Genomic DNA, 26,329 nt, shown 5'->3' with positions numbered 1-26,329 from the left:
CCAAATCTCTACCAATTCAAAAGACACCCAGCTTTCAAAAGGTAAGATGTTAAGGAGCAATGGGTGGTACTTGACCACAGGCACTCAATACCCCACCCATGCCTCTGCAGGCAGGAGATCACAGCCATTAAAACAGAAGGCAAAAATTGATTGAAGTTAACTTTATTCCAAAATATGTATAATTTACAGGACTAAATAAGTGCTTCATTTGTGAACAAAATGTTTCAATACTTGTGAATAACTTACTCGTAGCTTTGTGTAACACTTCAGTTTCCAACAGAGGGAAAGATGAAACAGTATTTTGGCACAAGGTTTCCTCTGCATGCATTAATATACTTAAAAGTTTCACAATTACTAGGACAACATTCCTTCTTTGGGATTGTCACTTGTAGAATAGGTCTAAGAAATGAATGCTTGCTTTTGTTTGCTCATTGCAAGTTTACTGGCTTAAATAGCAAGAATTAAACGTGGACATCCTCTGAAAATTTAATTTGTCCACTAGATCAAAACCTCACCAGTGATGAGAAGAAAAATATTTTAAGGACATTTCTCAGCCTTATTAACTCACACATGCTTTAGGAACAACTCACCCATGAGATGTATTACTCATCCATTCCAAATAATTACAAGTTTAAATTGGATCATAATCAGGTGTTGAATTCTGTAAGCTGAAACAAATATGGCTACCTTTCATATCTAGCTTTATCACAGATGCACTTGCAAATATCTGTAGATAGAAGTACTGTCAATCTAGCTCTGCATGCAAGTGCTTGAAGCATGCATGTAAAGCATTAGTTGCTGTGAAATGTACAGTTTACATCATCACAAGTAATCTATTATATTCCACTGCTAGTTACATTGAATATACTGCTGTAAAGCCAGTATATGAAAAAGAATCAGAAGTAAAGGACTCCTGTTGTTTAACTCAGCAGTTCCTTCAGGAGTTTCCACTGTTTCAGGCTGTCTGATTACATTTTTGATGAAGTGGAAGAGTCATGCGCATGAATGCAAACATACCATGACTGCAAGGCAATGCAGAGATGAACGATGTAGTTCCTCAATTCTGGTCATTGCATAGCAATGGCATTTTAAAAAAGAAAATTCAGTCGTGCTCTAAGCAGCAAATCCTTCTAGCACACATTTACATTCACATCAACTGTTTAAAAATGTCAACAAAAGAAACAGAAGACGCATGTTCACACCATGCATTGAAGCTTGCTCCCATTGAACAGCCCTAACCTCATAGTGTTCATATAAAGTTATTAATGGAAGTCTGGGTACAGTAGGCCTGTTCTACTAGGAAGACAAGCATAGCAGCACCTCAAACCAAACGTGAATGAAAAAGCTTGCAAGGCCCAGAATGTTAGCAACATTTTGGTGTGAATGTATTTGGGAACAGTAAATTGTACATTAAGATCATGTTTGAAAAAACACCACTTCAGAAAGATTAAAGCAAAGGAAGCTGTACAACCTTAATAATAAAGGCAAGTACATTTGGTTCACTCTGAGCTGTCATTTCAGTAACTTATTATTTTGCAAGTCGAGCACCCTATGTTGACTCAGTATGCGTTAGTCCTATTGACTTACCCTGTGTTTGAAAGGCTATTTAAAAAACCTTAACACCCTAAGATCCCAATCCTGCCAACACTCTCATCTCTAACCAGCCTTGCAAAAAATCAATTCAGAGCCGAGTAAGCACGTGAGCATGTGTTGGCAGGGTAAAGATTTAAAACGGTGGAAGGCAGTCATCTTTCTTTGCTCTGTTGCCTCTACACAATCAAGGTACATATGACTAGCAGGGAAATTCAGCCTTTTGTTTTCAACAGAAAGAATGACTGCAGGTGCGCCTTGGAATAAAAATTCGTAAGGAGTGTTAGTTACACACACTAAGTTACAGACACTGATTGAATTGTTCAAAACTAGACGTGGTCTCACAAGGCTTGTTTTACAGCTGTCTAATTTACAGCCACAAGTGTGTATATATATATTTTAAGATTTAATATCCTTTGGAAGTGAAAATTTTCTAGACATAAGCAGCTTTGCATAGCTAAGAATACATAGCGTTAGTAAACTCTGACTTTAAAGTACCAATTTCTCTAGGCTGACATGAAGAGTTGGGGGAGGATTCCCTCCCTACCCAAAGCAGAAAGAAATATTTACAAGCATATTAGCTGAAATAGATGCAAATAAAGCCAAAAGTAGAAGAAACAGACATCTACTGTCCTAAAAACTTTTAGCATTGTGACAAACAAACATGGGAGGCAACAAGACAGACCTCTCATTTTTCAGCTGTATTGTGCTTATGTTCTCATAGAATGCATGTCCCAAATCTGCTATGTTTCATTTGTTTGATTTTTTTATATACTAAAGAAAAGCTCAAGTGAAACTACAAAAACAACCAATTCAAATTTAGAGTAGCATTACACAGGCATCCAGATCAAGATCCAGCAATCACAGCATAACAGAATTAAACAGGAAATGCAAAGAGTAAGTAGAAGTAACATTAGTATCAATTCCAGATAAAAATTTGTGCTAAGAGGCTATGGAGAATCTGATGTTCCTTTCTGTACAGCAGTTCAAATGGCAGTAGAGGACACAAAAGAGAATAAGCAAAGTAGTAAGTCACTGCTGACCGATACTTACAATAGAGACAGTGCCTTGAAAATCAAATCAGAGACAAACTGCAGAAAAAGGGAGCTAAGTATCGTTTTAGTACTACCAAGAAATAGTTCTGACTGAAGTTTATTTTTAAAACAATGGCCAAAATAGAAAATTAGCCATTTTAAAGAACTTGTTCAAATTTGAAGAATTTGTAATGTTCAGCAACAGTATTTCAGATCATGTTTCATTAGGTTTACTGTGGGATTCAGCAAACTATGAAGCCTGGTTGCAGTCTTCACATTTTCACAAAAATACTTAATAAATCCAAACTGAGTGACATCTGCCAGCAACATAGGATCCAAACCTGTTTCTGACTTTTATGAATAATTTATGGAGAACCAAATTTGTGAAGAGAGAAGTTAATTTTGGTCAGAATGAGCCACGCCCCTAAGACAATGCAGACATACTTAATGATTTCTTAATACTGTACTTTCAATAAATCATTTCATGTTGTAGCACTCTGTTCACCTAATTAAAGTTCAAACTATTTTAAACCCGTAGGATGAGGGAAAGGAATGGTATTTGCATCTTCTAATAAAACACACGAAGCTCATAAATACTTTTAATTACACAGTACAATAAATGAGTAACGATTACATTGTAAGATTGGGTCCACACAAACCTTTTTTTTTTTTTTTTTCTGATAGTCACTGATGTTGGGAGCTTTGGCTTACACCATAAGAATATGGCAATTCTCATTCTGATTTGTAAATTAGTTTCAAACTTCTTTAAACGTGAGCTGGTCTCTCAGATGGCTACAATTCAAAGCCTTCTGTAATTCTGCTCCTCATCACCCAGGATTCCTTCTCTTGCAGAAAAAAGAACGACTTTCTAAATTCAGAGGTAATGAACAGCTTCTCACTTCTGCCGTCTACAGGTGTGGAAAATGCAGTTTTCCCCAACCAGATTTAAAGTAACTGCTGCTCTTTCATGCATCAGTACAGACAACTTGCACATGGGAAACACAGAAGCCTATGTACGAAAAATCTTCTCTGGTATTCCAGCCGGGGGAAGAAAGGAGAAGGAAAAACACTTTAAAACCTGAAGATGCAAGATTACTAGAAAAATTCTGCAATAGAATAAATTAACCTAATTTTGTTATTTATCTTATTTCCCAATTTCAAAGTAGGCAGGTAAATATGAATCAGTCATATCTTCAGAAGAAACAGAATTACAAGCGACACCTTCCTTTTTTTAATATATCCCACCTTTAAGATCAGAACTCTAGGCACTGTGAAGCCTGGGGGGACTTTCCCCAAAGCAGAACTATTGTACTCCTGGGGGGAACTACAGGATTCCTTTCTGCAGTTTCTTCAGCCAAAGACTGGAAGTGTCTGAACTCACACCTAGAAATGTTGAAAAATTAAACAGGCAACACAGCTGTGGTTTCAGGAGTTTTTCAGGAGGAAAACATGAGTTTCAGGGTTAATCTAAAGAGATTATTTCCAGTAAAAGTAGAGACGCTTACCATATTAGTTTGTTAACTATGGTAATTTAAAGAGTGGTAGGAAGAAACAAACAAACGAACAAAGGTATTGCTCATTTTCAACAAAACAAGCTAGCTGCAATGGATGAGTAACTTAACTCCCACATTCTTGAGCTGAAAATATGAAGCACAAAGCATAGCAAGTCTTCAAAAACTAAGGCTTGGACATACATTTACTGATGGGCTGCCCAGTAAACATGCAGCCAATACCTCTCCTCTCACAATGGAGGAGTAAAGTCTGTTACAGGCCCAGGAACTTGACACAACGAGGTTTCTCTCTTCAGTTACAGTAACAGAAACTAAAACCCATCCAGGACAAAACCAGAGACCTACATTTTGCAGGTATGATTGTAAGAGATAAAAATTAATTAAGGCCAAATTCCAACATACATTCACAACTGGCTTAATTTTTTTTCATGCAAATGAAAAATACTGCAAACAACAGTATGAGGAGAAAGATGAACATTAAAAAAAAATCCAAGAGTTCACAAGTTTCTTCTCTGAAAAATCAGTTTGTTTGAATTTGAGTATACTCAGAAAAAACTCTTTCTAAAAGCTGCAGGAACGGAGGGCTGCAGATCAATGTGTAAAAGCAAGATACAGCTGTTCTAAAAGGGCTTCTGTGAGCTGATCTCCCAGCTCTGTTGTATGGATTCCAATTGTTTTTTGAAGCGGGAAGTCCAAAACCAGGAGTCTAGGTGAGTGAGTATTTTAGAGAATTTAATTTCCCATTGCTAAAGATTCCTGTTAAGGTAATAGAGGTATAAACCACTGCAACATTTCTCAACTTATATCTTAATAAAGTTAGGACAATTTCAGCAAAAACAAATTATTCCAGTCTTTGAGGCACACACATTGTAACATTTGCATCTTACAGACAAAAATAATTTAAGCAAATCCCTCCTGAAGACTCTCAAACTGTTAGTCCCATTTATTACACTAGCTAAAAGGACAACATACTAATTTTCCCTATAATTACATATTCCAAGTTCTTTTCCTACCCTTCAAAGGTCATCAGTGCCACTCGGAAAAAAAAAAAAAAGTACTGCTTTCTACATATTTTTAATAATAAATATATTCAACAATTCAAGAGTCTATATGTGTCTAGTGTGTTTGACAGGTATTTGGAAAATACCAACTTATGCAGGAGAAAGAGCTGTGAAGGCATAAAGTAAAAGAAGACAATACGGCTTATTATGTCCATGCCGGATTTAAAATACAAGCTACTAAAAAAAGTAAACAGAAGTAGCTTACACTAACAGAATCCTCCCCCGTAAGTTCAGGGAAGCACCTGAATTGGACAGGTCAGGGTTTTGGTCCAGCACATTGGAACCCTATATGTAAGCCAGGAATAGACAGAGAGAAGTAGATATATAGAACAACTTTAGAAGTTCTTCCGTTTAAATGAAAGCAGTATCAGCTTTGTAAAGAAGTTTGAGGAAAAAAACATAGGCACCACAAATTTTTTTTTTAAGGTTCAAATGTACATTAACATGTTGCAGCCCCCCCTCCCCCCCATTTATACACGCATAGCTTACATGAAGTTACATATTCAACAGAGTACCTTCGGCATGAAAAGTCTCTTAGGCCAACTGCTCACAATAACTACATTCAATAATGCAAAGTGGATAACTCGGTCAAGTCATCTCTCCCACCCCAATAACTTAATTTCAAACCACAGGAAACAGTTATATTACGTAGCACTCAATGGCTGGGCTTGTCAGAGCTCTGAAACAAGGAGCACAGCTCTTCACAGGTCTGTGTTTCTACTGAGCTGAACTGGGACTCCATTGTATTCCAGGCTAGGTCAGCTAGAAGAAAGTCATCCATTGCTGTCTGTGTCTCATTGCTGGTAAGGAATAAACTCCCTAGATTCTCAAAGCAGCTATCCATAGTCTGTGTTTCAGCGCTACTGAGCTGGACTTTGCTTTCAATATTCTGAGTAGGTATGTTTTTAGTAGCCAGATATACTTCCGTCTGGGTTTCTGTATCAGATGAGTCAGTACTCATTGAGAAACTAGACTGCTTCAGAATACTTCCTAAAGGCAGATGGGTATTACTGTCCAAAAAGAAATTCAAGTCTGTCTGTGTCTGTGTGTCAAACATCTCCAAACCTAAGAAGTTAGAATTTCCTCGGCAGCTATATGATTGAGTGGCACTATCTGAAAATAAGAAATCAGTCTGAGTTTCAATGTCCAGTGACTCCAAAACCGGCTCAGAGTTTAGGGTACCCAGCTCGCTCTCTTCAGTCTGAGTTTGGATATTGGATGCTGAGAAGAACTCTTCAATGTCAAAGTCTATTCCTGTGCTCTGTGATGGACCAGATGGCAGATGTGTGTCAGCATTAGAACTTGTCTCAGACAAAAGGCCACGATTATCCAGTGTCTGGCCAGACATGTTTCCTGAAAAGATGTTTTCCAGATCACTTAGTAGGTCCATTGTCTGGGTTTGATTATCCATCGTATTTTGAGGTGGAAGTATATTAGTCTGCGTATTGAAGCTGATAAGGGATTCAGACTTCACCGTATCTTGATTCAGGCTCTTGCAATTACTCCTTTGCAGCAAGGTTTGATCTATATTTGCAGGCATTAAATTGTTTTCTGGAAGTTCAATGTGAGTAGAAACATTATATGATGAATGAACATTGTCAAAGATGTCACTGCACATTACAGCCTGGTCCATCTGCACTCTTCCGTCAATAGAGTCCTGTGTCCTACTGGTTTGAGTCTCTCTAGAAATGCCACATGTTGGAAAACAAACCTGACTAAAAGCATCAGTCTGAGCAGCTATGGATGAAGTCAGTTTGGAAGCAGGCAGCAGCGTCTGTGTTTGTACGCTGATAGGTAATGAAACCTGTGAACTGAATGACAGATCTGTCTGAGAGCAAGAGGATACAGAAGAACTGGGAGTCCAGGCTGCAGCCGGTACAAAGTTCTGTGAAATATAAGATAAGTCAGTCTGTATATTTATTGAAGAAATTTTATTCTTGTGACACACATTCCCTAGCTCTTGCCCTGTGTTATTCGATGTAACCTTATCCCACTCAACTTGTACACCAGTACTTACTGGTTCATGATCACCAGAATTTGTCACTTTTGAAACAGGCATACTATCTTTAAATACAAGTGTTTCTGCCTCCAGTGCTGGAATCAGAATTCCTATAGATTGAGGCAATAAATGAACAGTACTTACAACTGAACCTTGATTATCAACAGCCACTACAGCAGGTTTGACAGAAGAGTCTGTTGCAGAGACATATATAGGCAAGTGAGCAAGCTGCATCACTGGAAGTTTAACCAAAGCCACCTTGGGCTTTGGTAAAAGCATCTTCGGCGTACATTTTGGCTGCATCTGGTTCGTGAAGTTAGAACTGCAGGAGCCTTCAAGAGAGGCCACTAGTTTCACTTCAGAGGATTCCAATTCCTGAGTGCCAGGATTATTATTGTGTGTATTGATGAATGCTTCATTTGCTTTCTCTGCCAACTGCTGATTATGTACGGAGGTTTCCATTTTCCTTTTCTTACTAGGAGGATCCCTGTGGACATGAGATCAATAATTTATACTCCTTTCAAGCACAAAACATCTGCCTTCCATTCTTTTGAGTCATGGCATTGAAAATATAAACTGAAGGCACACATGAGCTTGGATATGAGAAGACAACTAATCCTGATTAAAACACAGAAAGACTCCATGAACTTCAGTTTTGTAAAATTTCATTCCTCACTCTCCCATTTAAAACAGAAAAAAAGGTTACCTTCTTTATGGAGACCTATTTCTAAATGGAGGTGGAAGTTTAGATGGCTTCTTCCCCCTTGTACATTAAGCACTCAGATTTGAAGACGTTTAATTTGTTACTTTGATGCTAACTCAGACTGAGCATTGAAGGGACAGCGCTCTTAAAATTAGCGTACAGGTAAAGGTCTCTCATGGAAACTGAAGATACAATTAGCACTCCTTCACACAAAACTTAATTTTGCAGCAGTTGAATCTCCACGACAGACAGGCTAGGCCTCAGGAAACAGATTACCCTTTATGAAACTTATGTGCACGTTAAGACAACTATAAATCTAAACATGTATAGAGAGGCATTAAAAAAGAAAAAAAAAAAGAATCCACAAATACTTGCAAAGATGACTAGACTATAAAAGAAAATAAACTGAACTGCATTCCACACCACAGTTACCAGCTATAAACATTTCCAAATCACCTCTACTCTCATGGAACTGTAAAAGCAGATGCAACAAGAACCACTAGCATTTTTATGCCATGCAGTGCAGTGTCATCAGTACTTTTTGTTTTATATGTGGGAAAACCTGATCTTATTGATTAGACAATCATCATTGCCTTCAACAAAACAGAAACTACTAAAAGCAACAGAACAAAGAAACTGCAAACTGCTTTACAACTAAAACAATGTGAGCCTATTTCCAATTTAATCAACAGAAAGGAGACAAAAAGCCAGTACATGGGAGACACAGGACTCAGTGATGAATATATAAATATCATTACTTAACCGCTTCGCTTTTACCTGTGTTCTGCAGGAATTTCGTGGCCAGTTCTGTAAATATGAGACAGTAACGCTGTTCTGCTGGCATAAGGGCACCCACAAGTGCACTGGAAAGTCTTGCCACAGACCTCTATGTGCCGTTTCAAATACCATTCTGTACCATAGGAGTTACTACATTTATCACATTTGTGCTTCTTTTCAGCATGCATTTTCATAAAGTGCTAGAATACACAATGAAAAGTAAACATTAGCCTTCAGCTACAATTAAAAAAAAAATAATCATTTTTAGGGGAGACATTAACATTTGCATTTTTTTAGTTGTTAAATAGCATTGAAGAGTAGAATTAAATTTTTTTTAAATATTTCATTAGGACTAAGTTCCAAGCTTAAAGAAATCAACAGAAAGAATTTAAAGTTTGCAAATCTGCTTGTGCTATGTGCATCTTAAAACACAGATAAAGATTTATGTGTCCTAACGCTACTGGAGGTTTCCTATGGACATTAATAAATCCATAGACGAATTCTGCCAAAGAGCGTCGTAAGTATATTTTGCAACATGTGCACAGTCCTGAAGATCTACAACTGAGCAAACAGTCTCACGTCAAAAGGTCAACTTCAGAGCAAACATCAGAATTTTTCCTTTTCATTTACGGCACCAAGTGCTAGCCACTCATCTCCTATGGTCTCCCCAGCTTATTACAGGTAAGCAACAGCAGAAGAGTGCTTTTTTTACTCACTCATGCAGAAACAAGTCTTACATGTTTTCTTAAACAGGTAACTAGTAAACAAATGTATTTTGATACTAAAGCAGAGAAAAAACTCTTAATTCTTGACTACTTGTAAAAGCATCAGCCACGTTTTAAACCTTTATTGGTCGCTACTGTGATTTTTTTTCCCCCCTCTGATCTTTCTCTGTCTTTTGAATTTGTGGAGAAAGGCTGTCTTCTAGTTTAGCAGAACATACTGGCATCTGCCTGATCAAAAGGTTTAAGTCCTCTAATTGCAACATGCAAACATGCGAATTCATTAACCATATGCCCATGTGGAGTTTCTGCATACAATTCTCCAACTTCTGGATATATGCTGAGAAGCTTTGCTTGTATCTGAATGCAAAAGCGTACACTCTCTGGAGTAGAGACAGTCAGGACTAAGTCAGCATGAAAATAGTACTTTAGGAAATAGGAATACCTGTTTTACAAGTGAAAATTGGGAAAATGGTCTGTTTGGTCCTCTAGGGCAACCTTCAATAGGACAGCAGTAGAATTTCTGTGAAGTTTTCAAACCCTTCCTTATTGGTGCATTAATTTTTCCATCCTGAAAAGGAACCAGTTGAGAAGTTGACAATTCTACAGGTTTGCATATTGAAGACAACATTCAGAATACACATCAACTTTGGCTCACTGAGTTTACACTCAATGAGTGTAAATTTGGCTCAATGAGTTGAGGGCACTTTCCTGAGTGATTTGAAGGTTCAAATGGAGTTTTTCACCTATGTGGATGCTACTTTGCAAACACACCGTCAAAATTACCAAGTTAAATTACAACGAGCTCTACAGAGTAGTGGTACTGCACTATTTACTTTTATCGAGATACTCGCTGCCCCAAGCCAATTATAACCGCCTTTTGTGTTATTTGAGCCAAAAAGCTTTCCCTCCAGATACTACACTACACTGCCAATTCAATGTGGTTTTACTTGTTAGTAGCACAGTCTACTTGAAGCTCCATTACAATTAGTCACACACTGTGTAATACAACATTTCCCTGACATTGTAATTCTGTTGGCACTATTTAGCGTTTACTTGTAATAAAATGAAAAATGCCAAGTACGCTCTGCCACTTAATTCAGATCATAAACCGAATCTCACTTAAGTCTATGAAACTAACAACTGGTATACTAATTATGAACCTCCAAACATGAAGTGACTGGTATACATGTGCTTTCCATGTGATCTGCCTCCAGTGACCATCACGTGTACACTACAGAAGAAAGCAACATAACTTGCTGAAAGAGGACCTCAAAATACACTTAAAAAGGACGGACTAGTGGGATTGGGATTGTTCAGCCACATAGAACCTATTCCGATTGAGGACAGAGCCATGGAAACCAGACAAGACGTATCCCTCTAGACATATCCTATGTGAGAGTGTCTCAGTGGAAACATCAGGCATCCGTGTCTAAGCAAAAAATTAAAAGTGAACTATTAAAAATCTGATGCTCAGAGTAGCTGTGAGTCTCCTTACATCCTGAGACTGAGTAGGAGGCCAACCAAGTCCCCAGAGCCAGTTACAGGAGTCCACGATGACATCCCCAAGATGATTATTCAGGGAAGAATTACCAGAGCACACCCTCTTTGAGCTGTGCACCTGATTTTCCTTAGCATGACGACAGTGACAGTAAGCATGGGAAGTGGCGGAATGTTGATTTTACACCAGTCACTCCCTAACTACCTTCTTTGGGCAGATCTCCAGCTGCTTTGTGTTTACACAGGTTAGAGCAAACATAAAGAACCCACCAAGCGCAATAGTTGTCCCATGTGAAGCAAACAGAAAGTATGTACTGCAGCTGCCAGAACACTAAGGGGTTCACCGCTCACAGCCCCGCTTCTTACCTAGCTACAGGTAGTCACAACCCAAGAACTCTGTTCCGAGCTACTCCTGCCTTGCTTTTGAAGTATTCATTTCATTTGCACATCAGGAATACCATGAAGCAGATGAGCGGGACACTTCAATGATTTTGTTTTACCTCAAATCATCTCTCAATCTAAGCTACTCTGTGTAAAATGCATCCGTTTAAGCAATATTTCAGTTACATTTCCACACACTCAACACTGCTACTTGCTGACATTGCCACAAGTTCATTTTTGTTAATGACATAACATACTCAAAGAAGCAAAGTTTAGAGGCTCTCAACCAAAATGATCAGCTGCCATTTCATCAAGAAAGCCTGGAATAATTCTCTAAAAAGGGAGTTTTCATGTAACGTTTTAACCTTCTAAGCATCTTTATGTACAGCAGTTTTCCCCATGGACAAACTATTCATAAACAGGCCTGTTTTATCTCTGCTGAATAACTACTGTGATTCTTTTTGCACCTCCTAGAGCCACTGCCCAAAACAGGAACATGACTCAAAGAAATCTAGTTGTTCCAACCCCACTGCCCCCAATTACACTTTTTAACCCTGAGTTCACCCAGAAACATCTTGACCAGATGCCAGTCTCAAAGTCTTCAGGAGAAAAAAAGATTGCCTTTAAGTCAAAACTATGTTTGGTCGCTCCCACTGCAGACGAAATCAATACGCTTAGTAAGTGGCAATTGGAGTTACTTATTCCTAAGTAAGAAGTTGTTCAAAGTGTGTTATATTTAATGTCACAACCCAAAAAATGACAGGGCAATATGGGAAATATATTCAGGCACTTAACAAGTAAACTCAGTCAGGTTATTTAAAACTACTTAAGTACTAAGTATAGAATAACACCAAGTGTTTAAAAGCTATATAAACATGAGTAAGACGCTTTTTTAACAGCTGGAACATAGACTTTCGAGGCACAGATCAAAACAAATTTGTTGTGACAAGTTGAGAGATAGTCTACACACATAAAGTAACCCTATCCAGACAGTAATCTTGTTTTGACCATCTTCAAAGTCCTCCTGGCTCTAAATGGTTAATCTTACATGTCCTCAAAAACCTGTCTGGCCAGTCATATTTCAGACGTTCTCACAAGTCTTTTCCTTGTATGTCTGATTTTACTTCCCATGTTTCTACAATAGCCGCCTGCCACAATATTGGTAGATATTTGTTCAATTAACTTCTCACAGCGCAGACGCTCGTTCTGTAAGGAATACTGACATTCAGACGGGGCTCGTGGCAACAACATGGAAATCGGAAAGTAACAGTCCTTGCTAGTGATTTAGTCAAGGTGAACTTAGTGACGTCTTGCTTTCCTGCAACAGAAAGGCTTACTCCAAAGGATTAGTTTAAAACATTAAGTTACAGTAGACCGTAACCAACTATTTAAAACATTTTTTTTGCAGCAGATCATGCATTTCTTTACTAAATAGCATGGAGAGAAGTGCATTTATTCTTATTATAAAAACTATTGTGGTAGTGTAATATTTGCATTTGGGTAACCTATCCCAACGGTAAGCCACCCTTTCCAGTCCACCACTGACTACAGCCTCCCTGCCATCATAGGAATCCACAGAATTCTCTCCTTTACATGAACTCCTCTAGCTTCATTTTTAAACTACACAGAAGTCTTCCCCTTCTCCACATAAAATAATACAGATGAAAGACCAAAGAATTAAAAAAAATTTCAAGCCTAATATATTAAGTGCCAGTTTATACCCACTGTTCTCATATTTTATTGGCTTAGTTAAGCTAAGGAGCCAGAAGACAAACATTTACACATCAACACTTCATCATATCTTCTTTTGTTAGGCCAAACAAGCCAAATTCTTCTGATTTCCCTTTGTCAGACACACTTGCCATTCATCATGCTTCGTAGCTCTTTTCTACACCTCTTCTGGGTTCATTTTAGCTTATTTGAATCAGATTCCTACCCTACAGCAGTGACAGAGAAGATCTTTCTGACATATTTTAGGATTGCCCTTCTCACAGCAGCATTACCCTAAATGCTCATACGCGTATGACCAAATAACTTTTGCAAGTGTTTCCCATCTCAGTTATTTCTGTTACAAACCAGGACTGACCAAATTTTTTGTTAGCATTCCACAAGACTATAACCTTGTACTACTGCACGTGACTCTGTTTTTGCAGGGTAATCTTGCTTTCCTACGTAAATGTCCTTCCTCTGCAGCGACAATACCTCATAGTTTTTGGTATCAAAAGATCCTACTGGTGCTACTTTTATTAATGAACATTAATGAAGTCAATCTCCCTTCTCTTCAGCACTACTACGTTCTCTCATTTGTGAAGCTGCCTCTTCACTAATTCCTCATGTTTCACTAACAAATGCAATCTACTAAATTCTTTTTGTCTGGGGAATCAGTTCTCTCTTAAAACTAAAATAGTACTCCAAGTTCATCTTTTCTGGAGAAACAGAGTACCACACAGCTAGATTTATATCCTTCTACCTTTGTATCTTTATCCTTTCATACAAGATGCATTCTCAAGCTGTGCATAATACTGAAGATATTTTATCTAAATAGTACAGAAAAATTAGCCTCCGTTAAGCCTCAATAACATTTTACTCTCAATTACAATGCCCTTGGAATAAGTCAGATGTTCCTGAAAATCTGCATCCATCCCTGTTTCAGTATTTATCCAAGCTATCACAAGATTTAGTAATTAGGTGTATGAAATACGTTATAATTCTACAAGGCACCAATAGTGAATAGCTATCTAGGCAATTGGTGAGAAAGCAGCATTTCCTCACCCATCATACCCCGAACACGAGTTATATCACCCACTAGCTGCAGTCCTCACTGCCTGCTGTATACGCTCAGAGTACAAGCTCACAACCAAAACGACTATCTGCTGAACCTGAATGAACATTTTCAGCTTCTGTTGTACCTCCACTCATATGTACATGCAAGATATAATATATAACACACACAAAAGTTGTTATCTCATACTAGGGAATGAAATAAAACAATCAGAGATAGGACATTGCAAGTACGCTTGAGACTATTTCCTTTTGTTCATCACAAATGATCACCTGTAACACACGCTTGATTCTGTAATGAGCCATTTCACAAAACAAGTATGTTTATTATTTGCCCACTGGGGCTGCATTTTCAGCATGCAGCTACGAATGTGGCACTTGAAGTTTTCCAGGAATAGGATTTGTCCTCACACACTTGGCATTATGATTTTGAGAGAAGTAAGGATATTTTTCTCAAAGGCCCACACTCAAATAGATGCTTGCTGAACTGTGGCTCTCCTCCCCCCGGTACATGCTGCATTTTCTCAGGAGTACTATGGTAATGAGGGCTCGTTTCCAAAATGGCATCCATCTAGGTTTTTTTTGGCTCACAGACATTTTTAAAAAACAAACAAAAACCCCAGCATAACAGCACTCAGCGTTTGGATTATGATGGCTTGCCAACTGCTAAGAGTAGGAAACGCAGTATGTTTGCATAGCACCTCACAAGCGGGGCTATACTGTCTTACTGCAGAAAGATAAGCAATAAGCAAATGAAATAACAGAAACTGAGTCCCAAAGAACTTTTAACTGCCTTAGTTATGTTTAGCACTGGTATACAACTGGTTATTTTCTGTAAGTAATTTTAGTGGAATTCTCAGTACAACTGGTCAGACTGCGCGCAGGCACACGCTCCTGTATTTACACGTCCACCTGCACAGGCTCTTCACGTGGGGGACATTTAAAGAAGAGACAACGAGAAACGCTTCATTATCCCCATTTGGCATACCGCCCCTCCCCCAGTCTTACTACACTCCACAAAATAGACCCCAGCGAAGGCAAACGCTGCAGTCGCCTCCGCGGGACGCCCCCCGGCCCGCACACGGCCGCAGGCCCCCGAGGGGCCTCGTCCTCCGCCGAGCAGGAGCGGATCCCCTCACCCGCAGCGGGCGGGGGCCGGCGGCCTGCGGCTCGGGGCGAGTCCTCGCAGCGGGGCAGGGGCGGGGAGGAGGCCCAGACGCCAGCACCCGGCGGGGCGAGGCCAGACCTCCGGCGGGGCCCCACGGTGGCCGCGGGGGCTTCGGCCCGGAGCGGAAGAAGGAGCTGCGCCATTACATAGCCCCACGGACCGAGCTGAGGTGAGGGGCGGGGCGCTCCCCCACCTCCCGCCGCAGCCCCCCGCGGGGCTGAGCGGGAGGGAGGCGCCCGGCGGGGCTGGCCTCGCCTCACCGCGCGGCGGACCCGAGTCGGGGCGGCGGCGGTACCTGGAGCGGGTGGGCCTTGCTCAGGTGCATGTTGAGGGCCGGGCTGTTGGGCAGGACCTTGCCGCAGCCGGGCACCGTGCACAGGATGTTGGTCCTCACTTGGGACAGCTCTGTCACCGAGGGCCGCACCAGCTCGCCGGCGGGCGGCAGATCCCCCACGGGCACAGCCGCCGGCGCCGGGGGCCGCCCCAACCCCCCGCCACGCCGCCCGGCTGCTGCTGCCGCCGCCGCCATGTTGCTGTCAGCTGCTCGGCCCCCCCACTTCCGGGGGCGGCCGCCAATAGTCATCGCCGCTCTTGAATATTCAGCAGCCGCGTGGCCCGGCCCCGCCCCCCCTACGTCAGCGCCCCGCTGCGAACAGCGGCGGGTCGGGGCGCGGCGAAGGAAGGGAAGGAGCCAGCAGCAGCCTCGGCAACCGAGCGAGGACGCGGGGAACGCTTCCACGGCAAAAAAGGAGACTAACGGCGTAGGCGTTAGAGAGCACACGGAGCTGGGGCATGTGAACAAGTGCCTGTGCCAGCCTTCGCCCCGCCGCCCTCCCGTGGTGTCTGCGGTGGGGCTGTGGCCTCTCCTCCCCAGAGCGGGTATTTTGCATTTATTTACTGATCTAGACTTGCGTTTTAAAGAACCCAGGGCACTGCACAGGATTTTTTCCGCTAAAGCTTGGCCAGTTAAAGGAAAAAAAAAAAAAAGTACGTTACGGATACAGAGCCCACCCTTAACTGGGGAAGAGTTCCCTGGTGGTTGCAGCTGCCAGGATGCGCTGAGGCCTTGGGTTCATTGCACAGCCCTGATCCTCCCATCTGCGTGCGTTCTGCTTGCATGTGGCTAATGAATACATGCCTGCTTGCCTGGAACTGCTGCGTAGTTCCTATCATAGCCTCGGTTACAGGAAGTTAGAGATGAAATGCATATCTGAAAGTCAGAGAGACCAACTTTTCAATTGTTAAAAAGGGAATGGAGACAGCCTTTGCTGGGAACAAGAGGCAGAAATAGGCAGTAGGCCAGGTACTCACAATGCTTTAGAGCATTTTGGAACTTCACCTTTATGGTAAATCATTATCATCTCAGGCATTTAAGTTATTTGGGAGAAAGCATTAGGAAGAAAAAGTTGCACAGAGTGAAATGCATACTGGGATCTTAATGGGCCTGACGCCTAGAAGGCTCTACAAGGGTTCGAGTGGGACAGTTTAAGAGACAGCTCTTAATGTCTACCGCACATTCTGTGTATCACACAAAGCCTGGAATTGTTTCAGAATCCTAACATTAAGTATTTTGTCACACTAACTTTTAAATCGCACAGGTGGAAGCCCTAAAAATATATCACTAGCAGATAGTTCTAAACTAACTTTTTTATGTGAGAGTTATACAGAGATGCCAAAAAACAAAACAAACCAAAAACCATTATATGTTAAGTCATGTTTCTAAGTTAGGCCAAACAAACTTCTGAGAATACTTAATTTACACGTTTATTTACAGTTTGAAAAACACATTCCCATACAACCTCTCAAAATATTTACACTGTGCCATGAAGTCACGAAGACTATCTCTGCACCTTGACACACCTGAAGTGAATCAGAAATTCCATATATGCAAAGCACATGCACAAAACTTCCAGATAACAGAATTAAAAAAGGAACACTTGAACAGTAGAACTGAACCCTCCGATCAAATCAATCTCAAATTAAAAGTGATGCATCAAGTTACATAACAATATCTCTATAATTACCAATTACAATTTACCAGCTCTAAAGAACTGCAATGCAAAGCTGTTGTTTGCGTTAGTGGATGTTGCCATCTTGACTCTGCAATCTTTACGTTTGCAGGCACAAAGAAGTCATAATGTGCAAGGACTGCAGAAGGATCAAATCTTAACTGAAATATTCTAAGACAGGGACTTCCTCAAAGGAGAATTATTGTCTCTTTCATTGTATTCCTCTGAGATAAAATTTTGTAAGACATTAATAGCACGACAGATTTTTCCTTTTTTTTTTTTAAATTTAGTTATTTGTTATTGGCTGTTGCCCTTGGTGAGTAAAAGCTCTGGATCTGAATTAATATCCATTTAAAGCTGGATGGAAACTTCTTACTGACACCTATGTTGCAAGAGTCCCTTCTTCCCCATGCCCTATAATGGTCTTTGAATATAATCTTCATCTACTAAGATAAAAACATGTCTGACCTACAGACGGGTAGTTCCACTTATTTCAATGGGACTGTTCATGTGTTCAAAATGGGGCATGTATTGCGTTATGCTGCTGAACTGGAGCCAAAATAAGACGGCCACCTAGAACACCTTAGCCATCTACAGCTATGGTAGTAAACCAAATAGCTACAGCTGTCTTATTGTCTCTTTATTAAGCTTTAGCTAGCTTTAACATCACAAATACTATTAAAAATACAGTTAAGAGCAGTCATCACTTTTAAATTTAAAATAACCACGATCTCCGTTTAAACTTCGCAACTAATAGTTTTTTATCATTTAAGGAAAGGGCTAGCTCTTCTGTTAAAGACAAATGTGGAAAAAGAATTCAAAGAAGCCATAGTTTGGAAAAAACTTTAAGGTATTACCAAAGAATGAGTTATTTTTTTTAAATCTGTTTCAAAGTTTATGATGATTTAGATTAATACCAGTAATAATGAGTTGTATATTTCTCTATGAATCAGTTTTAAATTAAGGGCTTACAAAACTTCCTGGAAAGATACCTTTTTTCTCTCTAATTTTAAAATAATTCCTAGCTTTTTGTGGTATACATGTAAGTAGTGGTGAAAGTGGTGCATCAGCCATACCTGGAGAGAGAGACAGGTAATTATAGCTTAACCAATATTTGCCTTTCATAACTGTTATAAAACTAAAAACACAGCTTGAGTGGCTATATACAAACTAGTAATTCTAAGAACAAACTGGTATGTATTTAGACATAAGTTTTTATAGTGCTAACATTTTTATTCTACTGAATTTCTATGTATTTCTAAACAAACTATCAAGGTTCTCCCTTATGCAAGATAAAAGCAGAACGTACGATGACAAAAATATTTAACTGTGGATTTTTCCTCCATCTTATAGAGTTGGAACATTTACCTGCTGGTGCCAAGGATTTCAGCGATTCTAAGAGATGTGGACTAGAAAACTTCACCAGACATCTGAATGGTTCTTTTTTATCCAAAACACCCATTTTAGGATCACTTTTAAACATCGTCTCAAGCTGTTAACACAAAATTTAACCAGGGAGTATAAGCAATGAATATATTTTATGTATATTATATCAAAATTGTATTAAAAGTGTAATATGCAATAAGACTGTGTCTTATTTGTCTATTATTTGTAATGTTAACATGATGCCAGCTGGAGGGATATTTTAATAAAATCAGAGGGTGCCACCAAGTGGTAAACAGTTTTCTGCTGAAAGAGGCAGCTTGTTCAGTAATATTGTAAAACATTAAGTATCTCTTAGAATTTCCAATATATCTGTCCATCAGATAAAATCTGTGCATCATCCAAGAAGTTAAATTATAGTGTCACATCTAGCATGCACTTTGTATGTACTTCAAATAACCCTAATTTCTCATGCTTCAACACACTGCTGGTAGAAGTCTACCTTTATTACAAAAACAAGTCAAAATGCTTAGTTCACAAGGCTGAAAGACTGCCACATGATCTGGTAGTCTGACCGAATCTCAATACAAATCTGTCTCTTAAAGATACTTTTAACGAATTAATTTTAAAATGTCCTCCCTAAAGTTTTTTTAAAAAAATATAATATTTCTATTTGCAATTTAATGCAGCTACCACTACCTTAAAATTATTTAAAAAAACAAGCCAAAACAAAATTTGCTGCTTTTACTACCTTATATTGTGCAAATTCGAGTTTTGGTTGGGGACCATCACCAAAAACTTTCCGATTCATTCTCTGTATTCTTTCTTTCTCATGTCTGTTTTCTTGAACTATCCTTAAATCTGCTGTAGGGGAAAAGAGTAGGGAAGAGAAGAGAAAAACAGAAAGACAACTTTGTAAGCTGATACGATACTGTTTTTCTGATCAGGTGATTACTCCAGTGAAAATCTGAAAATAATAAAGAATTCATCATGATCTTTTTTTCATAAGCTAGTTGTCTCCATCATTTATATTTTCATTTCTTACCAAGAGAAAAAACCCCAGCTGATATGAGAGGAGATACTGGGCATTGGGTATTTTTGGTTTCATAACTGTGTCCAATGACAGTCATGGGGAAATACTTACACCTCTCCCAGTGACAGCTGGTATTACAGCACCCCACCAGGGATGGATAATAGAATGTGAATGTAACATATGTACATTTCCTATTATGAATCTCATTTCAGAAGCCAGCAGTAATGACATTCAAACTGCCATTTAATTTAAAATATACATACCACTTTCTGGTGCTACATTCCTTTCTTGTAGAGGTCTCGGATAATAAGTTTGGAAGTTCTAAATGGAGAGAGAAAGAAAAAAAAAAGATTTTAGTACAATTCCACTTTTAGAGGCTGTAGCTGAAAAGAACTTTCCAGATTTCTTTTTACTTCTCATCCTGAAAGTGACTATTCTTCCAATTTTTGACAATTACTAGAAGTCAGAAAGCCCAGCTTTATTTTGAGAAAAGAATGCCCATCCTATGATATTTGTGAACATTTCCCTATTTACAAGTTTTACATGGATGAGCAGAGGAAGTGCCCATTCTAATAGCTTTCAAGTCATTGCTCTAAGAAGCCTAGTGAAATGATGCTAAAAAATCCGAGGACTGAATTGTTCATACAATTTTTAGACTGAGTTTAACCATCAGGAATAACAATAATAAAGAGTAGGTGGGATACCAAGTAATTACATCCCCATTGTAATGTTACCTTAATGAAAGGCTGTCCACCTCAGTAGCTCAAGATTATTTTAACTTGATGGTCTCTTGGAAGAGGTGAATTTTCCCCCCTGCTAGGGGGTGAGAACTAGGCCTGAAACAAAAAGCAAGACTTATCTTAGGATGCACTTGTGAAGTGGCTCACCTGGCTATATCTCTTAAACACAATATCTTTAAGGGAGTTTAAAGAATGACTTCGAAGCTCCATTTCACGGATGTCACGGTAATTGGAAGCAACAACCAGGGCCTTTAAATAAAAATTGAAATTGTTTTAACATCAGTCTTAATCATCACTGTCTTTATAATACGGAAAAAATATAGTATTTCTTGACATTGCAATGTTTTTGTTTCAAGGTAAGCAACTGCCCTTTAATTAGCAGGATTCTCATGTCTGAGAAAATGTTGAATAGACTGTTATTAAGCTCAGGTTAATATTTAAAAGCATTCACAGGATTTACCAGATAAGCCCTGTCGCCTTATCAGCTGAAAAATAAAAAATCCCAGATTAATAAAAATAATTACTAGTACAGAAGTCCGCTAAATAGAGAAAAAAAAATGAAAGACTACCAACGCTGATCACCATGAGTTGACAGAAAATGTCTTTTAAAACTAATTAATAGCATTCCCTGATGAGCTCATACATTTAGTTCTTGAAGTTAACTATGTTGATGTAATATTCTTCAACTTCTGGGACAATTGAACTGAATACTGCCTAACTCTTGGTTAAGAAATTAGAACAATTCAAGGTCAGCACAAATCCCAATAAACTGAATTTATTCACAATGCACCATTCCAAAGGTCACAAAGATTGGTTTTTGCCCCATTTTTATCATGAGCTAAGGGAAAAAACCAACTATGTAAATTAGTAAATTACGTTAAGTGACAAATCTACCCATCCTCTTAAAAACTAAGACAATTATAGCTCTACATGACTGTGGTGCAGTCAGGGTCTACACAGTTTTATTCTGTACCTGACACAGCAGAGGCAAGTTGCTCTTAAGCATTGAGGCAGAAATGAAGACATAGGGAGTCTGTGAATGGTATACAACATAGCTGGATTTGTACTGGTTTGGTTTTTTATATGGTGTTCCCCAGGCAATTCTAATCCATATTGAATTATCCTCGTATTCTCTAAAGTTGATGGTGACCTAGTAGAAAAAGAAAAGCTTTGATTTATCAGCACATTCAGGCACCTAGAAAGATTTTGTTATCTCTTAAGCCTGTGTTCACCAGACCCAAACAATTTAGTACACCACTGCTTGAATAAGAAACAAATCCCACTAGCGTGCTCAGGACTGTTTTTAAATCAAATTTCCACAGAAAAACAATAACCTTACAAACTGGAAAAAAAAAAAAAAATCACCTTTCAAACTCTAATATGAATTTTGTTCTTTTTGATGTACATTTTCTCCTGAAGGGTGAAAATAAAAATAGCTTATTTCAAAAGCCTTGATTCTCTCTTTTGGGAAAATAACAACACAACAAAAAGGTGTCTATTTAGATGGAGGGCTACAGACAGTATTTCCAATGTGTCCAATTTCTGGGAGACTAAACTTTTGATCAACTTGTGATTTTTATACCTGAATATAGTATTTATCACTGCTCAGGAATACACAATCAGAAATTTGAAGAAGATTCCCTTTCCTGTTCTTGTATATTTGCTCCTTGGTTACTTCTTTTTACCTTGACTCAATCTGGGTGACTTAAGAGTGGGAAAACTTCCTTTAAAGAGAAAACCCCTCCCCTTTGACTGAGGCACATGCAGTCAAGCTTTTAGTCCAACTAGGCCATAAATGGTTTAAATTGCTGGACCAACATCACTTCTCAAAGCTTTTGTGGATTTTTTTTTTTTTTAAATGAAAATATTGCAAAACTTTATTATAACAGAGTTATATGAACTGCAGCTGATTATCTGTTAGTCTGATTGGTATTTGTTGCCCTCTATTGTTGTCAGCGGGAATCCTTTGTGCATCAAGAAGTGACACAACTAACTAGCCAGAGGCATTTTCTATTACCTTGCTTAAATGAAGCTGGCAAGCTAAAGCAAGAAAAGGCTTCTGCAAATAGCTTAGTAAAAGAGTGAGATGATAGTACCTCTTTTCCGTTGTTTTGTTTTTTGTTTTGTTTTTTTTTTTGTTTTTTTTTTACCACGCTCATTTCTATAGTCTAGAAACTGCTGCTTGCTATTGATAGTGGTCTTTCAGTCATTATAATGTAATGAAATACCAGGGCCAAGTTCTCACAGCCATCACAAAATATCATTTCAAAACCAGAACTAAAAGGAAATTGATACAATTTTGGTACTAATCTAACTCCTAATAACTGAACTTCCTTGTCCTGCTTACTGGCTACTTCAAATTCCCTTTATACTCTGTTTGATCTGATTTTTGTTGTTTGTGTATTGTTACTGGGTAACAGGACAAAGCAATATCAACTTACCTAGGCAACAAGTACACTCAAATAGGGCAAAGAGTTGATAGAAAACATAAACATACTACCTTTCTTGAAGCCTGTCATATTTTAAGGCAAACTTACATTTTATTTCACTCCAGCATAATTCTAAAGTTGCTAGAACAGATATGCAATACATTTTCCCTGTTTCACATGCAGTTCCTACTATTCCCAAATGAATAATTCCATTTAATTTTTGACGCAGACTGTAAGAAAAAAAAATACCTCACTAAGGTTATGAAAACAATCTATTGACACCAGAACTGTGTAACCAATTTAGAATGGATTTATTCTTACATTTTTCAGGGCTGACCGAAGTCGTCTTTTAAATTTTTTTTTGAAATCTGTTAAGTCAAAAAATTCCGTTTCTTCCCCTGTTACATAAGAAAAAACAAGAAACTAGAATTGTGTTTAAAAGAACTAGTTCAGAGATGTTTTTACAGTTTTGCTGAAACAAAATTAAGCAGAAAAAGCTGAAGTTGCATAGCCTTACACAAAAAGCTGTATATTAAATTTGAGCCTCATTGTTGCTATATAAAGAAAAGGTTAATATTTAATTAGTAGTTACTAATTTCTAATAATTGCTTGAGAATTTAATCAAACATATTCTAAAAACATTAAAGATATCTCAACAGAACACACTATATTTGTGTTTAAAATGTATGATATGAGGCAGCACTGCAGTAAGTTGCTGAGAACTGCGAGATTACAGCAAGGAAAGGCATTTTACCTGTTTTGTTCATCTGGTAAACACTCCACACTCTTTTGTCTGAGTAGGTGTGGTTGTCTAAGAAAAATAGGAATTGCTCAATGACACAGTGTATTATCAAATGGTAATTAAAGGGACAAATAATTTTACAATACTTTTATGACCAGGTTATTTCAAAAAGATTACTTCTGATAATGCAATATAGTTTATTCAACATTCTTAAACTACCACTCATAGTAAACCTAAAAGCAAAATAGTTTTTTATTAAAAGAGATGGGAAGATCTTTTTTAATTTAATTAAGGAAATAATAAAGGCTATCTCTGAGGTTCAATGTTTAAAGGATTTTACCTAAAATGACCGAAACTCAGTCTAAACTCAAACTAAGAAGTGTAGACTGTTAAAAGAAACCTTGAGATTTAAACTATTATACAAGCAAGTTGTGAATTAATATTGGAGTTAGAGTTCCACCTGGAGTATTTGCTGATAATTTTGCCTATGTCACTCCCTATTGGAGCACAATATTACTGATTTTAGGGTTTGGTGCATACTGGAGACAAACTTATCTCTCTACATTTATAACTGTGTGCTGGATGTGGCTTACCACAGTTTACATCTGTTTAGCCCTCAGAAGAAGCAAACATGCTTTTGTTGATTTTGAGCTTTTGAAATTCTTTTTAAAAAAGGTCAGATCCAATAAGATGAATAATATAAAATGTAATCTGTTTACACCAAATGCATTTGTACCTCACTAGGGCAATTGCCGTGCAATTAAGGGCATTAAAAGTTACTAAAAAAAAAAGATGTTATTTTTATTCATTTTTTACTTACAAATTATGTCTAGGACAGCTGCTTGCTTTATGCCTGCAGAATTTTCCTGGAAAGAAGAATAACAGTGCATGGTGAACTGCAGGTCCAGAACGCTCTACCACACTGTTTAGTAAGTGAAAAATATCAGTATTGGTAGTTTAAATTACATTGCACTGAAGTCCAGAGCATGTACACTCTCTTCAAAGACACCACACCTGGTCCCAATGCGCACACGATACGGTTTTGAGAAATCAATAACAAAAGCTATTTCAGCAAGGTTTAAGTGTTTCTGCAGAGGCAGCAAGAAGAACATTGTCCTTACAGTATGATGTACAAGCAATCAGAAAGTAAAATTAACGGGTATTCATGACATTATGCAACAGTGACTGGTATTTCAGCCAGGAATTTTAACATGCTTGGTTCCTCCTTATGTAACCTTTACAGCATTAAAAGATTTGTAAGAAACTGTATGAGACTACTTGTTACAGGTAAGAATGTTTCAGAAACAAATACTATTTTAAAAGATGACATTTGCAATCTTACAAGAATAAGTTTGTTGCCTGCAGTTTGATCTACACCCCATGTAATTAACCTTTGAGTATGAAATTCAAAGGGAATGATACAAAAAGCTACAGAATTTAAGAGATAGTAATAACTGTGTCTATCTGGGTTATGATACTATATATAAAGACTCCTAGTACACCAAAAATCAGAGTACATAAGGAGGAGATCAGAAAACTTTTTTTGCTTACAGTACGCAGAACGGAAGTAGTTCTGGCCAAGGAAATATTTCAAAAAAAAAATCTGAAAAGTCTAAAAGATATAAACTACTGCTATCATTACCCATACTAAATAGATTTAAATTAGCACTATGTAAAGAGTAGACATCTCAGTCAATGCCTCTATTTTACAATTTAAAAATAGATCCATTTCTTAAAAGTTTAGCACACCGAGATTTTATCTACCTTGTGCAACTCAGGGCTCAAAACATGTACTTCCATATGCAGTAAGGGTCAACCCTGCACTCCTATCAATCAGACAAAATTGATGGTATTACCAGTTCAGCTTTACATTTTTCAGACTACAAACTGCTATCTGGTGCTGTGTTACAGACAAAGAAAATTCATTGCTTCATACAAATGTTTTTTTGATGGCGCTTCAACACGTGTCCTGTGTGTCACTGACTGGCAGTTCCCGAATAAAAGGATTACCTCACAAAGTCGAACAACATCTTGAGAAATGTTCTCCTTTATCTGATGGAAGTTTACGGTTTGCAGCTGCGCCTCAGAGAGAAAGCCCCATGTCTGTAGCATTGTCTTGATTTCATCTCGTGGGATTTTTAGTACAGTTCTGCGGATATACTCAGCAACAACTTCATCCATGATGAAGCCACCTGAAAAGTTGAAACGTTAAAGAAGTTAAAACCAAGGCACAGGCAGGCTCAGGAGACTTGCTCCCTTTGTAAGGCGTACAAAGCTGCACCTAGGCACGACTAGCAGAACATTGGCATCAGTCCTCAGCGTAGCACTACCACAGATTTCAGCGGACACCAACGACAGCGAGTTAAAACGCTTCCCACAATAATTTTTCCCCAAGCCCTCAGAAGTTTCCCTCACTGACCGAGGCCTGGCGCGAGCTTCTGGAGAGGGATAGGGCGCTAGCCCTCACCCAGGGCTGTTACTGCCCCTCCGGTCCGATGAGCGTCCAGGGGGCCTCAGACAGCAGGCACAGACGCGAAGAGAACCGCGTAGCCGAGCAGAGCACGGCGACCCTACCTGTCGGCCACAGGACGCGGCGGCAGCCCCTCTCCAGCCGCCCGCCCGGCCACGGAGCCGCACACCAGCCCTTCCTGCCTTCCTTCCTTGCCGCGCGCCCCGCCAACCGCCAACCACCGCCCGCCTTTCGAAGCGCCCAATCAGACTCCGCACGGTACCAGAGCCACCCAATCACAAGGCGCCCCGCCTCCC

At 38.9% G+C, this 26,329-nt stretch overlaps 2 protein-coding genes and 1 long non-coding RNA gene across 6 annotated transcripts; 1 reads left to right on the top strand and 2 right to left on the bottom strand.

Moving 5' to 3' along the window:
- Window positions 1-160: 160 nt before the first annotated feature.
- On the bottom strand, window positions 161-15,781 carry ATMIN (ATM interactor). 2 transcript variants are annotated; one of them, XM_072872007.1, is made up of 5 exons: window positions 15,523-15,781; window positions 9,843-9,968; window positions 8,676-8,875; window positions 7,340-7,682; window positions 161-7,081 (listed from the first exon to the last, which is right to left on the bottom strand). In XM_072872007.1, the coding sequence occupies exons 1-5, from the start codon at window positions 15,754-15,756 to the stop codon at window positions 5,852-5,854; spliced, it is 2,133 nt and encodes a 710-aa protein (XP_072728108.1). In that variant the 5' UTR covers window positions 15,757-15,781; the 3' UTR covers window positions 161-5,851. The 2 variants fall into 2 exon arrangements, with proteins under 2 accessions (XP_072728108.1, XP_072728107.1); XM_072872006.1 differs by having other exon boundaries at window positions 161-7,682.
- LOC140656374 (uncharacterized) lies at window positions 15,321-18,756 on the top strand. Its single transcript, XR_012044066.1, has 3 exons — window positions 15,321-15,396; window positions 15,831-16,106; window positions 18,590-18,756. It is a non-coding gene; the product is annotated as an uncharacterized lncRNA (long non-coding RNA).
- Window positions 16,968-26,234, bottom strand: CENPN (centromere protein N). 3 transcript variants are annotated; one of them, XM_072872008.1, is made up of 11 exons: window positions 26,138-26,234; window positions 25,574-25,755; window positions 24,384-24,429; window positions 23,576-23,632; window positions 23,143-23,219; window positions 21,366-21,542; window positions 20,540-20,641; window positions 19,916-19,973; window positions 19,371-19,483; window positions 18,605-18,728; window positions 16,968-18,312 (listed from the first exon to the last, which is right to left on the bottom strand). In XM_072872008.1, the coding sequence occupies exons 2-11, from the start codon at window positions 25,742-25,744 to the stop codon at window positions 18,197-18,199; spliced, it is 1,041 nt and encodes a 346-aa protein (XP_072728109.1). In that variant the 5' UTR covers window positions 25,745-25,755; window positions 26,138-26,234; the 3' UTR covers window positions 16,968-18,196. The 3 variants fall into 3 exon arrangements, with proteins under 3 accessions (XP_072728109.1, XP_072728111.1, XP_072728110.1); XM_072872010.1 differs by having other exon boundaries at window positions 19,371-19,480; XM_072872009.1 differs by lacking the exon at window positions 26,138-26,234 and adding an exon at window positions 25,983-26,129.
- Between the last annotated feature and the right edge of the window lie 95 nt (window positions 26,235-26,329).

Source organism: Ciconia boyciana, chromosome 9 (genome assembly GCF_034638445.1).
Source record: "Ciconia boyciana chromosome 9, ASM3463844v1, whole genome shotgun sequence".
NCBI classification, from domain to species: Eukaryota; Metazoa; Chordata; class Aves; order Ciconiiformes; family Ciconiidae; genus Ciconia; species Ciconia boyciana.
The sequence above is the reverse complement of the archived record's forward strand: the minus strand, read 5'-3'. Positions and strand labels throughout refer to the sequence as shown.